Below are 17,895 nucleotides of genomic sequence, written 5' to 3' on the forward strand. Positions count from 1 at the left end.
TTTGGGACCTGTTTATCTCAGGATCTCTTGCTTCATTTGACCAATTGTCAACTAAATTTGCACTCCCAAAAACACATTTTTACAGATACCTTCAAATTAGAAATTTCTTACGTTTCCAATTAACTACTTTTCCTATAGGTCCTGATAAAAATTTACTGGACGATCTTTTAAATTTCAAACCTTTTGTTAATGGTTCTATTACCGGTATCTATAACTTGTTGATTGAATCTAGACAAGACTTTTTAGATAAAATATAAAAAGCTTGGGAGGATGACCTAAATTGTCAGATTTCTGATGATAGATGGAATAAAATTCTTAAACGGGTTAATAAATCATCTTTCTGTGCTCGTCATTCCCTTCTACAATTTAAAGTGGTTCATAGAGCTTACATTTCTAAACAGAAGCTGTCCAGTTTTTATCCGAATGTTTCTCCACTTTGTAATAAATGTAACTCTGCTGATGCCTCTTTAATTCATATGTTTTGGTTTTGCCCTAAAATTGAAAAGTTTTGGCAGGAAGTATTCCATACCTTCTCACAACTTTTTAGGGTCCAATTTGACCCAAATCCCCTTACTGCCTTGTTTGGTATTATTGCAGATGAAGATATAACTTTAAATACTTCTAACCTACAGGTTTTGGTTTTTACCTCTCTTTTAGCAAGGAGAGCAATCTTGCTTAAATGGAAGGAGCCTACCCCTTCTACACATCTTCAATGGCTATGTGATATTATGTCTTATTTAAATTTAGAAAAGATCCGCTGCTCAGTCTTAAATTCGAAACAATCTTTTTATGATATCTGGGGACCTTTTCTAAATTACTTTTCCAATTTATAAAGTTTAACAGTGCACAGACTTTTTGTATATTTTTATCTTCTCTTCTTAAGCGAATATGTTTTCTTTTCTAATTTATCCATTATCATCCATCAGCTTTTTTCTTTGGTAGTTGGTAGGGGGTTGATTTTTTTTATATAAAATTTTTTTAATATAATTTTTTTAATGATGTATGACCTATCTTTAAATTTTTGATTACAGAGTGGTATACCTTTATGTGTTATGCTATAACATTTTGATCAATTTTATCACAATATATGAATGTACACAAGTTATGTTGAGATGTATCTATGTGTTGCACTCTGTAAATCTTTTTTTCCTTCTGAATAAAAATATTGTAAAAAGAAAAGAAAGAAGGTGTACAGTGCATTGGCCTTCATCAACCGTGGGATTGAGTTCAAGAGCCAAGAGGTAATGTTGCAGCTATATAGGACCCTGGTTAGACCCCACTTAGAGTATTGTGCTCAGTTCTGGTCACCTCACTACAGAAAGGATGTGGAGGAGATTTACAAGGATGTTGCCTGGATTGGGGGGCATGCCTTATGAGAATAGGTTGAGTGAACTCAGCCTTTTCTCCTTGGAGCGGCGGAGGATGAGAGGTGACCTAATAGAGGTGTATAATATGATGAGAGGCATTGATTGTTTGGATAGTCAGAGGCTTTTTCATAGGTCTGAAATGGCTAACACGAGAGGGCACAGTTTTAAGGTGCTTGGGAGTAGGTACAGAGGAGATGTCAGGGGTATGTTTTTTACATAGAGAGTGGTGAGTGCGTGGAATGGGCTGCCAGCAACAGTGGTGGAGGTGGATACGATAGGGTCTTTTAAGAGACTCCTGGACAGGTAAATGGAGCTTAGAAAAATAGAGGGCTACCCATAGTACATGTTCAGCACAGCATTGTGGGCCAAAGTGCCTGTATTGTGCTGTAGGTTTTTTTAGGTTTTCTAACCTGTTACTTAAATGTTGCATGTGTGCTTTCAGGCTCCTGAAATGGTAGTTTTTCCCTAATGGTAATAATGAGAAGAAGCCATGTCTGGGTGATAGGAGTCCTTAATGATGGGTGCTGCTTTTTTGAGGGATCACCTTTTGAAGATGTCCTTGACGGTATGGAGGTGGGTGCCCATGATGAAGCTGGCTGAGCTTACACCCCTCTGCATGCTTTTCCGATCTTGTGCGTTGATGCATCTGTTCTAGACAGTGATCCAACCAGCTAGTTGCGTAGCACAAGTCTTTAGTACTACTGCTGAGATATTATCTGGCTCCACTTTATCTGGTCTTTATTCATTTGCTATGATGTCACAAAAAAATACCATGAAATCCGCTGTTATGCCATGAGTATTCTTTTTGTGCTGTGCAGTTCCCTCGCGTGTAAAAAGTGAGAACTACCTTATGGAACAGCTCGCCTTGTTCTGCACTAAGCAGTCAGGAGCACCTGTCACATTCAACAACCAAGTGTCAACAGAATACTATTCCAGCAGGGAGCAGTGGTCCATGACTGATGGAGACAGAACCAATGGTCTAAAAGAAATTCCCAGGTAAAAATAACTTAAACTCATTCGAAGAATGTATTTTCAGACTTGTGTTTTTAATTTAACTTCAAAATCAGAATCAGGTTTAATGCCACTGGCATATGTTATGAAATTTGTTGTTTTCCAGCAGCAGTACATTGCAATACATAATTATTTAAAAACTTATAAATTACAATACACATTTTAAAAAAAAAATAAGTTAAGTAAGTGGTGTAGAAAGAGAGGGGGAAAGAGAATGTGAATTAGTATTAAAACATTTGACCAACTTGTGTTGAAATATGGAAAAGAAATTAGTAGTTTGTTTTCACTACTGTGTAGTTCTCATTCAATGATTAAGCTATGGAACTAAATAAAAGTTATGTGTGGCTCTATTCAATTTTCAGGATATCCAAAAGCACCCATTAATAATTAATTTTGCTTTCAAGTAGATTGTAAGCTAAATAAGGGACTAATTATCCATCATCGGGGACACCCCCTCCCGCCATCCAAGTCAAGCTCTCTTCTTGTTGCTGCCATCAGGAAGAAGGTATAGGAGCCTCAAGACCCAATTCACCAGCTTCAGGAACAGTTCAAAATTCAAAATAAATTCATTATCAAAGTACATACATGTCACCATATACAACCCTGAGATTCATTTTCTTGCAGGCATACTCAGTAAATCCATAATGGAATAATAATCATAATAGAAATAATAGAATCAATCAATCAATTACCCCTCAACCATCAGACTCTTGAACTTGGCTCAACCTCACTCACCCCAACATTGAACTGTTCCCACAACCTATGGACTCACTTTCAATGACTCTGCATCTCATGTTCTCGATATTTTTTTGCTTATTTATTTATTATTACTTTTTTTTTCTTTTGTACTTGCACAGTTTGTTGTCTTTTGCACATTGGTTTGTTACCTTTCTATTGGGTTCGGTCTTTCATTGATCCTATTATGGTTATTGGATTTACCGTGTACATCTGCAAGAAAATGAGTCTCAGGGATGTATACGGTGACATAATTGTACTTTGATATTAAATTTACTTTGAACTTTGAATAGAAAGTCAAATAAAGTCGTAGAGCACTGCAGCACAGAAACAGGCCCTTGGGCCCGTCTATTCTGTGTAAAATTATTATTCTCCCTGGTTAGTCCTGTCAACCACACAGTACATTTTCACAAACAACAACCTGGGCAGCATTGTGGTGCAACTAATAGAGTGGTGGATCTTAGGATCAGTTATTTGTGCGATTAGGAGGCTTGAGGCCTGATCATTTGGAGTTTGGGGTCCTGTCATCAGCTAGTCCAGGGTTCAATACTGAAGATCAAAACCTGAAGCTCAGTTGGAAGTGTGGAATATTTTACTGGAGCTGGAGGACTGTCCATGTGTCTGTGGAACAGAGCATATCTTGCTGTTGATGTTTTGCTGCTTGTTGTGTTCTTTGTTGTTCTGCCGAGCATTATGGGCATGCTACGTTGGCACTGGAATGTGCGGCAACACTTGCAGGCTACCCCCAGTACATCCTTTGGTGTATTGGTTGTGAATGCAAATGACACATTTCACTGTGTGTTTCCATGTACATGTGATAAATACATCTGAATCTAGAGCTGCTACGTCACAGATCAAGCAGCCCAAGTTCTCAAGGTTCTCAAGGAACTGTACAAGACCATCAACACCCTGGAGACTGCACACCCAGAGGCTGAAGACTTTAATAGAGTGTCGCTGTCTAAAGTCTCTCCAAAGTTTGTCAACACATCCAGGTGAGCACATGGGCAGATAGCATACTCGACCACTGCTACTCTACATTCTGCAATGCTTACAAAACGCTCCTCCGTTGGCTGTTTGAGAAGTCAGATCACTCCTCTACCTTGCTTCTGCCTGTGTTCAGGCAGAAGCTGAAACAAGAGGCAGCCATAGTCAAAACCGTCCACTGTTGGTCCAACCATTTGGTCTCCATGCTACAGGACTGCTTTAATAACGTCAACTGGAATGTCTTTCCTGATGAAGATGTCTCCTAGTTCACAGAAGGGGCTACAAGCTTCATTTGGGAGTGCACTGAGGCCGTTGTCCCCCAAAAATAGGTCAGGGTCTATCCAAACCTGACACCCTGAATCAGTAGTTCCGTGCGTGCTGCACTTACTACGCAAGAGAGAACTTTTGCTGCCAGTAATCAACAGGAACTCAGGAAATGCAGCTACGATCTACGCAAAGTCATCAAGGCAGCAAAACAACAATACAGTACAAGATCTGGACACAACTCTCCATCAACTACGTACGCAGCTTATGACAAAGTTTGCACACCATTGCAGTCTTCAAAGCTAAGCACAGTGGTTCTGCCAACATCACTACCTCTCTCCCAGATGAGCTGAATCTTTTTTATGCTCAGTTTGATGTCGCCAACACTGAACCCCCAAGGAGAGCTGCCAAAGCGACCTGCACCTTGGTCATCTCTGAGGCTGAAGTACGCAGGTGTCTTCAATGAGCGAACAGTCGCAAGGCTGCTGGACCGGACAGTATCCCAGGATGGGTATCTAGGGTGTGCGCTGCACAACTGGCAGGTGTCTTTACAGACATTTTTAATGTATGCAGGATTATACATCCTGATGAAGGATTTCGGCCCGAAACATCGTCACTACCTCCTCGCATAGATGCTGTCTGGCCTGCTGAGTTCTGCCAGCATTTTGTGTTTTTATTTATTTCCAGCATCTGCAGATTCACTCGTTTTGCTTATGTGAGAATGCTGTTCTTGGACTACAGTTCAGCATTCAATTCCATAATTCCCTCCAGGCTTGACAAGAAGCTCAGAGACCTCAGCCTTCACTGGTTGTTTTCTTGACACCACTGTGTCAGGGTGAAGACTTCTTCTCTGTAGTTTGCCTCATTATTATTTGAGATTAGGCCAATCAGTCTTATGAGCCTTGATCATTGTTTCTACAACTGTGTAGCTGGATCTTGGACTTCCTGTCAGATTGCTGGCAAGTGATCTGCATTTAACTGCATTGTATTTGTGGTTTCTAAATGACAATAAACTGAATCTGAATCTGAATCGGTAAGAGTGGGCTCACTCACCTCTGCCCCTCTGACCCGCAACATGGGTGCCCCTCAGGGCTTTGTACTAAGCACCCTCCTTTACTCTCTATATACACATGACTGTGTCGCCATCCACAGCTCCAATCTGCTAATTAAATTTGCTGACGACATTATGCTGATTGGCCTTTTCTCAAATAATAATGAGGCAGCCTATAGAGAGGAAGTCATCACCCTGACACAGTGGTGTCAAGAAAACAACCTCTTCCTCAATGTTGCAAAAACTAAGTAGCTGGTTGTGGAGGAATGGAGACAGGCTAACCCCTATTGACATCAATGGATCGGGGGTTGAGAGGGTGAACAGCTTTAAGTTCCTTGGCATACATATCACCGAGGATCTCACATGGTCTGTACATGCCGGCTGTGTGGTGTGGCCCAAAGGATCATTGGAGACCTGGGTCACCTCAACCACAAACTGTTCCAGCTGCTATCATCAGGGAAATGGTACTGCAGCATAAAAGCCAGGACCAACAGGCTCTTTCACCAGGCCATCAGACTGCTTAATTCATGCTGTTACAACTGTATTTCTATGTTATATTGACTATCCTGTTGTACATAATATTTATTATAAATTACTATGATTTCACATTTGAATGGAGAAGTAATGAAAAGATTTTTACTCCTCATGTATTTGAAGGATGTAAGTAATAAAGTCAATTCAATAATGTAGAGGAGTAAACCCCAAAGAAAATTCTGCAGTTGGAGTTCCTAAGACAGTTCTACCTTGAGTTCAATGATGACTGGCAACTCTTGTGATTATTGGTACCAAATTGTATCAGTCTCTGCTGTTTCTTTGGGTTCATCAGCTGCATGGAGCAGGGAGTCTGCTGCATGGGCAGCAGCCTGCTTTCCATATTGTACTGCCCTGTTTCATTAATCACATAGACAGCTGAGACACAATATCCATGGTAGAACCTGACCAATGGCAGACCCTATGACTGTGGATTTCTTACAGGTGCTCAAGTTTCCTTCTACATCCCAAAGACCATCTCAGCTGGTTAATTAATTGGTGACCGTATATTGCCCCAGTGTGTAGGTGAGTGGTAGAATTGACAGAGAATGTGGGGGAATAAAACAGGATTAACATAGGATTGGTGTAGATGGGTGCATGAAGGTCCGTAGTTACTTTGTGGGCAGAGTAGTTTCTTTCCAATGATATATGCTTGCTATGAGAAGTAGGTGAATTGATATTATTCAGGTTCAATAAAGTGGTTGTGATAGGAATGTTGAATGTTGCATTCTTGGCTTTTTGGATTTATTGCACACATGACATTCTGAAAGACAAACGATATTGTGTATCAATTATTTTCTCATCAAACAGCCTCATGTTTCCCTCACAGTTCTTTCACAGCAATAACATTCCTTAGGAATCACACCTGTTTCCTCATAGAAAACTGACCAAAAACATACTGGAAATATGAGTTCTGTCAAAGTAGTAATGATGGGTGAGCAAGATCAAGTGCATTATCTTAGATCAGCTACAAAGGAGGTGTATTGAATATCACCTTGTGCTTTTGGATTAAATAATGGTATCATTAACCACTTCTGTTCTCTTGTTCCATATTCCTAGTCCTGAAGCTGTTTTGTGTTCACTGGAGATGGGAAGAACAACACCCACGAAAATGACCTCTGAACCAAAAACTGTTTTCATCGACCTTCGTAACTGGGAGCAGGAAAGAAACTCTACACAGATATGCTGCAAAAATGGAAAAGAGAAGCTTACATATGTGCAAGATGAAAGGTAATGAACAGAAATCCTTGGTGATGTTCTGTAGGCATATTTCCAACAAGTATTCAGTCCTACTATTTATTCCCTTCCATAGATGTTGCCTGACTTGCTGAGTTCCTCCCACATTTTGTGTTTGGTGCTTCAGTCAATACTTGTACATGTCCATAATTCCTCGAGAGTGGAAAGGGTTACAGCATACTTACCTTCATTGGTTAGGGTGTTCAGTACAAAATTCAGTGAGCTAGGTTGTAGCTGTAGAAAATGTTAGTTCACCTACATTGTGTACATTTCCAATCACCACATTACAGGATGGATGTGCAGGCTTTCAAGAGTACAGGTTTCCCGTGCTATTTGAAGGTAGAGCGTTCCTATGAAACGGTTCATAAGCCAGAATGTCGTAAAGTGAAGAAGCAATTTCCATTTATTTATATGGGAAAAATTCGTGAGCATTCGCAGACCCAAAAAATAACCTACCAAATCATGCCAAATAACACATAAAACCTAAAATAACAGTAACTTATAGTAAAAGCAGGAATGATCTGATAAATACACAGCCTATATAATGTCGGAATACTTTTCTGCAATTATTGCAGCACTGTCCACCGCAGCGAAAATCTCACACAACAACTCTCGGAACACACGGTGCAAGCGCTTCCGGCAGAAACACTCTTTCCAGTAACCTTTAAGCTATGAAGCTACCAAATAACACATAAAAATACACAGCCTATATAAAGTAGAAATAATGCATGTACAGTGTAGTTTCACTTACCGGAATCGAGAAGAGAGCGAGCACACTGATGATGGTGTGTTAGACTGAGTCGTCAGAGGTTGGGGTGGTGGGAGGTAGAGGAGACTGGGGTATCATCTCATCGTCGTCTGTTTCCATCAGGTCAGGCAGGTCACCTTCTTCTATGTCTGCCTGCCTCGATGTTGAAGGTCGAGTTTCGTCGTCTGCTGTGGTTGATGTGGAAGGCTTGAAAAACAACAGTATGCTTGACTGCTTAGCCTCCTGCATCTTTCTATCATACAATTCTTTGTAAGCACTTAAACCATCCTGCAAATATGCCCTAAACCTACGTACCCTTTCAAAATTAAAGTCATACTTTTCTGCAATCATTGCAGCATTGTCAATCGCAGCGAAAATCTCACGCAATTGCTTCCCGTTCAGTTCCTGGATGACTTCACTTTCGGGCCATTCACTACTGCATTCGGCTTCAATTGTTATCCTTTTCTCTTCATCAGCTCTTCATCTCTCAGTTCTTGGTCATGGGATGCCAAAACCTCTTCAACATCATCTTCGTCAACTTCCACAAACCCTTAGATAGATAGATAGATAGATACTTTATTCATCCCCATGGGGAAATTCAACTTTTTTTCCAATGTCCCATACACTTGTTGTAGCAAAACTAATTACATACAATACTTAACTCAGTAAAAAAATATGATATGCATCTAAATCACTATCTCAAAAAGCATTAATAATAGCTTTTAAAAAGTTCTTAAGTCCTGGCGGTAGAATTGTAAAGCCTAATGGCATTGGGGAGTATTGACCTCTTCATCCTGTCTGAGGAGCATTGCATCGATAGTAACCTGTCGCTGAAACTGCTTCTCTGTCTCTGGATGGTGCTGTTCAGAGTTATCCATAATTGACCGTAGCCTACTCAGCGCCCTTCGCTCAGCTACCGATGTTAAACTCTCCAGTACTTTGCCCACGACAGAGCCCGCCTTCCTTACCAGCTTATTAAGACGTGAGGCGTCCCTCTTCTTAATGCTTCCTCCCCAACACGCCACCACAAAGAAGAGGGCGCTCTCCACAACTGACCTATAGAACATCTCACTACAGACATTGAATGACGCCAACCTTCTTAGGAAACTCACTATATCCTTACTTAGTTCACCACGATCAAAACGCTTAATTGTGTCTAGTTTTACGCTAAGTGTAACACCCTTACGCTTTCTTTTAGACTTTTCCGATACCTTAGAACTCATCTTGCTAACAGATGCACAAAATAAATCAACATAAAGCACAGATGCTCACAGGCACATGTTTGAGCAATGGCGGCTAGAATACAATTCCGGGGGAGGAGCTCGGCTGCTTAGGGTGCACACTGCCTTTTTTCGTAACAGTGAAAACACCTTCTGTTAGCGAAAACAGATAACTAATGTAGGTCTTTCATAACAGCGAGTTGACATAAAGCGAACGTTCGAAAAACGGGGGACATCTGTATGTGGAAGAGGTCAAAAGTACCTTGCCTGGTTTGGATATGCCCATTGACGACACCTTCAAGAGGCAGTGCCTCAAGGAGGTGACATTTACAAGGACCCACGACTGGGTCATGCTCTCTTATTACTGTCATCAGGGAAAGTGATGACCCACACTCAACGATTCAGAAAGTTACTTCCCCTCCACCATCAGACTTCTAAACTATTCTTGAATATGATCTTGTTTTTTTTGCACTTTTTTTATAATTTATAGTAATTTTATATCTTTGCACTGTGTTGCTGAGCAAAACAACCAATTTCATGTCATTCTAAATCAGTGATAATAAGTGTAATTCTGATGAGATATGAGCAGAGTTGGACAAACTTGGGTTTTCTCCAGAGCACCAGTGGCTGAGGGAGTGATCTGATAGAAGTATAGAGGAATAAAGACCACACACAAGTTGATGGGATTAGCCAGTACAAACACTGTGGGCTGAAGGGCCTTTTCCTGTGCTATTCTCTTCTATGTTCTATGTTCAGTGTTGAACAACAGATTGGCTATACTGGTTCCTGCTGCAGAAAGGTTTGTGTGAAGTTGGGCTGCATGCACTGAGGTCTAAACACTTGGAAGAAGACAACTTTAAGACAAATAATGTAAGTTGGAGAGCTTATCATATGGTGGTTCTGTGATACTGAATCAGAATCAGCTTTATTATCACTGACAAATGTCATGAAATTTGTTGTTTTGCAACAGCAGTACAGTGCTATACATAAAAATTACTGTAAAATAATAAATACATAACAAACAAATATCTAAAGTAAAAAGAGAACAAAATAGTAAGGAACTTCCAGAAATTTGATGGAGGAGGGTAAGAAGCTGTTCCTACAATACTGAAAGGCTGTTTCAGGCTTCTGTACCTCCTCTCTGGTGGTAGTAACGAGAAGAGAAGATGTTCTGAGTGATCGGGATCCTTAATGATAGATGCCACCTTTCTGAGGCGTTGCTTTTTGAAGATTTCAAACTACATAATGATTGATAGATTATGAGACTTGTGCATTGTCCATGGAAAAAAGTACAATCAACTTATCAGGCTGAGACCCTTCATCAGGACTGGAGAAAAAAATGAGGAGTCAAAGTTACCTTGTGTTCCTTCCTCCCCTCCCACCACCTTCTAAATCTGACTCATCATCTTGTTTTCTCCAGTCCTGATGAAGGACCTCATCCCAAAACGTCAACAACTCTTTTCCATAGATGCTGGCTGCCCTGCTGAGTTCCTCCAGCATTTTGTGTCTGTCGCTTGGATTTCCATCTTCTGAAGATGTTCTCCTGTTTGTGCATTGTCCCACTGTGATTCAACAGTATGAACACTCTACCCAGACATCCTACCTCTCCCGGAAGTTCCAGGAGTCTCCCGCATATTAATATCGACTTCCTGACACCCGCAAATCATATACCATATCCCGGAAATCAGTTTTTTTGAGAGGGAGAGAGGGAGAGAGGGAGAGAGGGAGGGAGAGGGAGAGGGAGAGGGAGAGGGAGAGAGAGGGAGAGAGAGGGAGAGAGAGAGAGAGAACGAGAGAGAACGAGCACCCTGGCAGAGTGTTCCAAAAAAAGAAAATATAAAACATACTTCACCCCAGACTACACTAAAGTGTGCCCCTGCCTAATAGGGGTCAAAAGTAATGACAGTGTTGTTCGCTGCACTATTTGCAATGGTGACTTTTCTATTGCCCATGGTGGGTTACATGACTGTTGAGGTGAGTTTAACAGGTATCATTCATTCATTAGCATAGCTAACATTATTTAAACTAGCTGGCTAGCTGCTAAGAAGCTACTCTATTGCAAACATCCCACCTCTCCTGGAAGTTCTGGGAGTCTCCCACAAATTAATAGTGCTATCTCCCTGAAATGAGTATTTGCAGGGTGGGTTGTCTGCTCTACCTGACATTTCACTTTGTTCCTCAATATGAGTTAGCCATGATTCAGAACTTCCAAAGAGAAGAGGAATTTCTAGACAGGTTTGACTTAACATTATTTCCCCTGAGTACTTTCTCCATTGGGAGTGCCTGATTCTAAAGTCACCCATGTGTCAAACCAAAAAAGCTCCAGTCAATACTTCATTCATCAATGTGTAAATTCAGGAACAGTGATGCTTCTTAACTTCCTTAGGACTTATCAACTTATTGAATTGACTTTATTTCTTACATCCTTCATATACATGAGGAGTAAAAATCTTTACGTACGTCTCTGTGTAAATATGCAATTTATAGTAATTTATAATAAATAGTATGTACAACAGGACAGTCAATATAGCATAGAAATACAATTGCATCAGCTTGAATTAATCAGTCTGATGGCCTGGTGGAAGAAGCTGTCCCGGAGCCTGTTGGTCCAGGTTTTCATGGTTAGGGTGACTCTGGTTCCCAATAATCCTTTGGACCCTTTACACACACCTGACTTTATAGATGTCCCAAATAGTGGGAAGCTCACATCTACAGATGCGCTGGGCTGTCCGCACCACTCTCTGCAGAGTCCTGTGATTGAGGGAAGTACAGTTCCCATACCACGCAGTGATGCAGCCAGACAGGATGCTCTCAATTGTGCCCCTGTAGAAAATCCTTAGGATCTGGGGACTCGTACCAAATTTCTTCAACCATCTAGGGTAAAAGAGGTGCTGTGGTGCCATCTCCACCACACAGCCAGTATGTACAGACCACGTGAGGTCCTGGGATCCTGGATGAAGTGTATGCTGAGGAACTTAAAACTGTTCACCCTCTCAATTCCAGATCCATTGATGTCAATAGGGGTTAGACTGTCTGCATTCCTCCTGTAGTCCACAACCAGCTCCTTTGTTTTTGCGATATTGAGAGAGAGGTTGTTTTCTTGACACCACTGTGTCAGGGTGAAGACTTCTTCTCTGTAGGCTGTCTTGTTATTATTTGTGATTAGGTCAATCAGCCTTATGAGCCTTGATCACTGTTCTTACAACTGTACTCATTGCACCTGCTCTCACCAGTTGGCCATGGGCATGAAGGAAAGTTATCTGTAACGATTGTATCATTCCTTACTTATGTTTTTACACAGTTCAACTGACTCGTCCCTCGAGGAGAATGACCATGATGCCATGTCAGCCCAGAGCAGTGATCGAGGACAAAAGTCCTGGCATGATACAAGGTGAGTAAAACTGAGCCATGTTGTGTGGGAATCAGAGTCGGGCAATTTGGCTTTTGAGTTTCAACAAGTCTAATTTTAAATCCATCAAACAAGAGATGATCGAGCTAAGGTCTACTGGTTGATACTCTATGAATATATATTGATCTGACCATACCTATCTGTGGAATTAACACCACAACAAATATTAGCTGTACCATCCATTTTCAGAAACTACTTATAGTATGGCAGATGTATTATGTTTGTGTGGTTTGATAGATGGTCAGACATTGGCATGTTTATGTAGATAACAAGCATTTTCTCTGCATCGCTTTTCTTGACTACTTCTCTCCTCTTAAATTTCCTCCTAAACACTCCTTAGACATTCTCTCTTCTCCACCTCCTCCCATCAGGCAGAAGATACTAAATCATGGACGCACATCCTGGAAGGCAGAGAGGGTGGGGTTGCTCTGATGGTAAAAAAAATGTGGCCTACAAATTACAATGGGAGATAGAAAATAGATAGAAACATAGAATAATAGAAAACCTATAGCACAATACAGGCCCTTTGGCCCATAATACTGTGCTGAATATGTACGTACTTTAGAAATAAATTAGGGTTACCCATAGCCCTTTTTTTTTCTAAGCTCTATGTACCTATCCAAGAGTCTCTTAAAAGACCCTGTTGTATCTGCCTCCACCACAGTTGCTGGCAGCCCATACCACACACTCACCACTCTCTGCGTAAAAAAAACTTACCCCTGACATCTCCTCTGTACCTACTTCCAAGCACCTTAAAACTGTGCCCTCTCATCTTGGCCATTCCAACCCTGGGAAAAAGCCTCTGACTATCCACATGATCAATGCCTGTCATTATCTTATACACCTCATCAAGTCACCTCTCATCCTACGCCGCTCCGAGGAGAAAAGGCCAAGATCACTCAACCTGTTCTTATAAGGCATGCTCCCCAATCCAGGCAACATCCTGGTAAATCTCCTCTGCACACTCTCTATAGTTTCCACATCTTTCCTGTAGTGAGATGACCAGAACTGAGCACAGTACTCCAAGTGGGGTCTGACCAGGGTCCTATATAGCTCTAACATTACCTCTCAGCTCTTAAGCTTAATCCCAAGGTGATGAAGGCCAATGAACCATATGCCTTCTTAACCACAGAGTCAACCTGCGCAGCTGCTTTGAGTGTCCTGTGGACTCTGACTTCAGGATCCCTCTGATCCTCCACTCTGCCAAGAGTCTTACCATTAATACTATATTCTGCCATCAAATTTGACCTATCAAAATGAACCACCTCGCACTTATCTGGGTTGAACTCCATCTGCCACTCCTCAGTCCAATTTTGCATCATATTGACAGCTCTGACAGCCACACTACCCACAACACCCTCAACCTTTGTGTCATCAGCAAATTTACTAACCCATCCCTCCACTTCCTCATCCAGGTCATTTATAAAATTCACGAAGAGAAGGGGTCATTGAACAGATCCCTGAGGCATTCTACTGGTCACCAACCTCCATGCAGAATATGATCCATAAGGGCAATGTTACAATAGTAATGGAGAACTTCAATGTTCATGTAGCTTTTTAGAGCAGCTCATGGTTGAGCCCACTAGAGGATTAGCTATTCTGGATTGGGCATTGTGCAATGAACCAGAATTGATTAGAGATCTTAAGATAAAAGAATCATTAGGAGCAAGTCATTATAATATGATCAAACTCGCCCTGAAATTTGAAAAGGAGAAGCTAATGTCAGATGTATCAGTATTACAGTGGAGTAAAGGGAATTATAGGGGCACGAGAAGATTGACTGGAAAAGAATACTGGCAGGGATGACAGCAGAGCAACAATGGCTGGAATTTCTGGAAGCAATGCGGAAGGCACGGGATATATACCATACAGGAAGAAATATTCTAAAGGAAAGATGACACAACCGTGGCTAACATAAGTCAAAGCCACCATAAAAGCCAAAGAGAGAGCATATAATACATCAAAAATTAATGGGAAATTAGAGGATTGGGAAGCTTTTAAAAACCAACAGAAGGCAACTAAAAAGACATTAAGAAGGTAAAACTGGAACAGGAAAGTAAGCTAGTCAATAATATTAAAGTGAATACCAAAAGTTTCTTTCAGATACATAAAGTGTAAAAGAGAAGCGTGAGTGGATATCAGACGGCTGGAAAAGTAGTGGGGGGGGCAAGGAAATGACGGACAAACTGAATAAGTATTTTGCATCAGTCTTCACTATGGAAAACACTAGCAGTATGATAGAAGTTCTATGTGTCAGGGGTCATGAAGTGTGTGAAGTTACCATAACTAGAGAGAAGGTTGTTGGGAAACTGAAAAGACTGAAGGTAGATAAGTCACCTAGTCCGGGTTCTGAAAGGGGTGGCTGAAGAGATCGTGGAGGCATTAGTAATGATCTTCCAAGAATCAAAATATTCTGGATTGGTTCCAGAAGTCTGGAAAATTGCAAAAGTCACTCCACTCTTCAAGATGGAAGAGAGACAGAAGAAAGAAGACTATAGGATTCTTCCAACTCTGTTTCTTGTAAAAAAATGCAGCTCCTTCTCTCAATGCCTTCATCTCCACCACATCTGGTCTCAGGATGAGGCTCCTCATTCCAGAACTAAGACGATGCCCTCCTTTTTCAAAGAAAGGGACTACCTTCCACCACCATTAACTCTGCCCTCAACCACTTCTCTTACACTTTGTGCATGTCTGCCCTCACCCCATCCTCCCACAACCCCTCTAGGGATAGAACTCCTCTTGACCTCACCTACCACCCCACCAGCCTCCGTATCGAGCACATAATTCACCATAACTTCCGCCATCTCCTAAGGGATGCCATCACAAAGCACAACCTTCCCTTCTCCCAACTTTCAGCTTTCTGCAGGAATCGCTTCCTACTCAACTCCCTTGTCCATTCGTCTCTCCCCATTGATCTCCCTCCGGACATGTATCCTTGCAAGCGGAACAAATGCTATACGTGCAACTAGTCCTCCTCCCTCACTACCATTCAGGGCCCCAAATGGTCCTTATAGGTGAGGCGACACTTTACTTGTGAGTCTGTTAGGGTCATCTGCTGTATCCGGTGCTCCTGATGTGGCTTCCTGTTTATCAGTGAGACCTGACATAGATTGGGAGACTGCTTTTCCAAGCACCTACGCTCCATCCACCAGAAAAAGCAGGATCTCCCAGTAGCCACCCATTTTAATTCCACTTCCCATTTGGACATGTCATTCCATGGCTTCCTCTACTGCTGCAATGAGGCCACATTCAGGTTGGAGGTGCAACACCTTGTATTCTGTCTGGGTAGCCTCCAACATGATGGCATGAACATCAATTTTTCCAACTTCTGGTAATGCCCCTCTTGTCCTTCACCATTTCCCATTCCCATTTCCCTCTCTCTCCTTACCTGACCATCAACTCCCTCTGGTGCTCCTCCCCCTTCCATTTCTTGCCTGGCCTTCTGTCCTCTCCTATCAGATTCCCCCTTCTTCAGCCCTTTATCTTTATCACCAATCAACTTCACAGGTCTTTACTTTACCCCTCCCTCCCGGTTTCACTTATCACCCTGTATTTCTTCCTCCCCTCCCCCCCACTTTCTTACTCTGACTCTCAGGGTACTTGGAGGCACATGATAAAATAGGCCGTAGTCAGCATGGTTTCCTCAAGAGAAATTCTTGCCTGACAAATCTGTTATAACTATTTGAAGAAATAACAAGCAGGATAAACAAAGGAAAAATCCATTGATGTGTTTTGTGTACTTGGATTTTCAGAAGGACTTTGACTAGGTGCCACAAATGAGGTTGCTCAACAAATGAAAGGCCTATGATATTACAAGAACAATTCCAGCATGGATAGAGCAATGGCTGATCGGCACGAAGCACTTGGCACATGCACTTTGGCAGAAGAAATTAAAGGGTTGGCTATTTTCTAAGTGGAAAGAAAATACAAAAAAAACAGGTGCAAAGGGACTTGGGAGTCCTTGCACAGGATTCTTTACAAGTTAGTTTGCAGTTTGAGTCTGTGGTGATGGAGGCAAATGCGATGTCAGCATTAATTTCAAGAGGACTAAAATATAAAAGCAAGGATGTAATGTTGAAATATTATAAAGCACTTGTGAGGCCTCACTTGGAATATTGTGAGCAGGTTTGACCATAAGACCACAAGACCATAAGACATAGGAGCAGAATTAGGCTATTTGGCCCATTGAGTCTGCTTCACCATTTAATCATGGCTGATCATTTTTCTCTTCCTCAGCTCCACTCCCCAGCCTTCTCCCCATAACCTTTGATGCTGTGTCCAAATAAGAACCTATCAAGCTCTGCCTTAAATACCCCCAATGACCTGGCCTCCACAGCTGCTTGTGCTAATAAATTCCACAAATTCACCACCCTCTGGCAAAAGAAATTTCTCCACATCTTTGTTTTAAATTGAAGCCCCTCTATCCCCCACCATGGGAAAAATCCTTTCCACATCTACTCTGTCTATACCTTTCAATATTTATAAGGTTTCAATGAGATCTCCTCCCCATCCTTCTAAATTCCGGCAAGTACAGACCCAGAGCTGTCGAATGTTTCTCGTATGATAACCCTTTCTTTCCCAGAATCATCCTTGTGATCTTCTGCTGAAACTTCTCCAATGCCAGCACATCTTTTCTTAGATGAGGAGCCCAAAACTGTTTACAATACTCAAGGTGCGGTCTCATTAGTGCCTTATAAAGCCTCAGCATCACATGCTCTTGTATTCTAGACATTTTGAAATGAATGCTAATATTATATTTGCGTTGCTCACCACTGACTCTATCTGCAAGTTAACCTATTGGGTGTTCTGCACAAGGACTCCCAAGACCCCTTGTATCTCAGATTTTTGGATTTTCTCCCCATTTAGAAAATAGTCTGCACTCTTATTTCTGTGACCATAGTGCATGACCATGCATTTTCCAACATTGTATTTCATTTGCTACTTTCTTGCTGATTTTCCTAATCTAAGTCCTTCTAAGCATACCTATTTCCTCTACACTATCTGCCCCTCCACCAGTCTTCGTATCATCTGCAAACTTGACAACAAAGCCATCTGTTCCATCATCTAAATCATTGACATACAGCATAAAAAGAAGTGGTCCCAACACCGACCCCTGCAAAACACCACTATTTACTAGAACCAACCAGAAAAAGATCCTTTTATTCCCACTCACTGCCTTCTACCAATCAGCCAATGCTCTAACCATGTTGTAACTTGCCTGTAATACCGTGAGTGGTTAACTTGGTAAGGATCCTTATGTGTGGCACTTTGTCAAAAGCTTTCTGAAAGTCCAAATATACAGTATCTCTTTATCTATCCTAAGTGTAATCTCCTCAAAG

The 17,895-nt window shown here is 41.5% G+C and overlaps 1 protein-coding gene across 1 annotated transcript in view; it reads left to right on the forward strand.

The window, feature by feature from the left end:
- The window catches only part of LOC140735221 (dynein axonemal assembly factor 8), a 159,635-nt gene that overhangs the window by 22,113 nt on the left and 119,627 nt on the right, over nt 1–17,895 (forward strand). Inside the window, exons 6-8 of the mRNA XM_073060021.1 lie at nt 2,186–2,363; nt 7,003–7,173; nt 12,449–12,538. Coding sequence (XP_072916122.1) covers nt 2,186–2,363; nt 7,003–7,173; nt 12,449–12,538 — 439 coding nt within the window. The remainder of the gene's footprint in view (nt 1–2,185; nt 2,364–7,002; nt 7,174–12,448; nt 12,539–17,895) is intronic.

Source organism: Hemitrygon akajei, chromosome 11, assembly GCF_048418815.1.
Source record: "Hemitrygon akajei chromosome 11, sHemAka1.3, whole genome shotgun sequence".
Taxonomy (NCBI): domain Eukaryota; kingdom Metazoa; phylum Chordata; class Chondrichthyes; order Myliobatiformes; family Dasyatidae; genus Hemitrygon; species Hemitrygon akajei.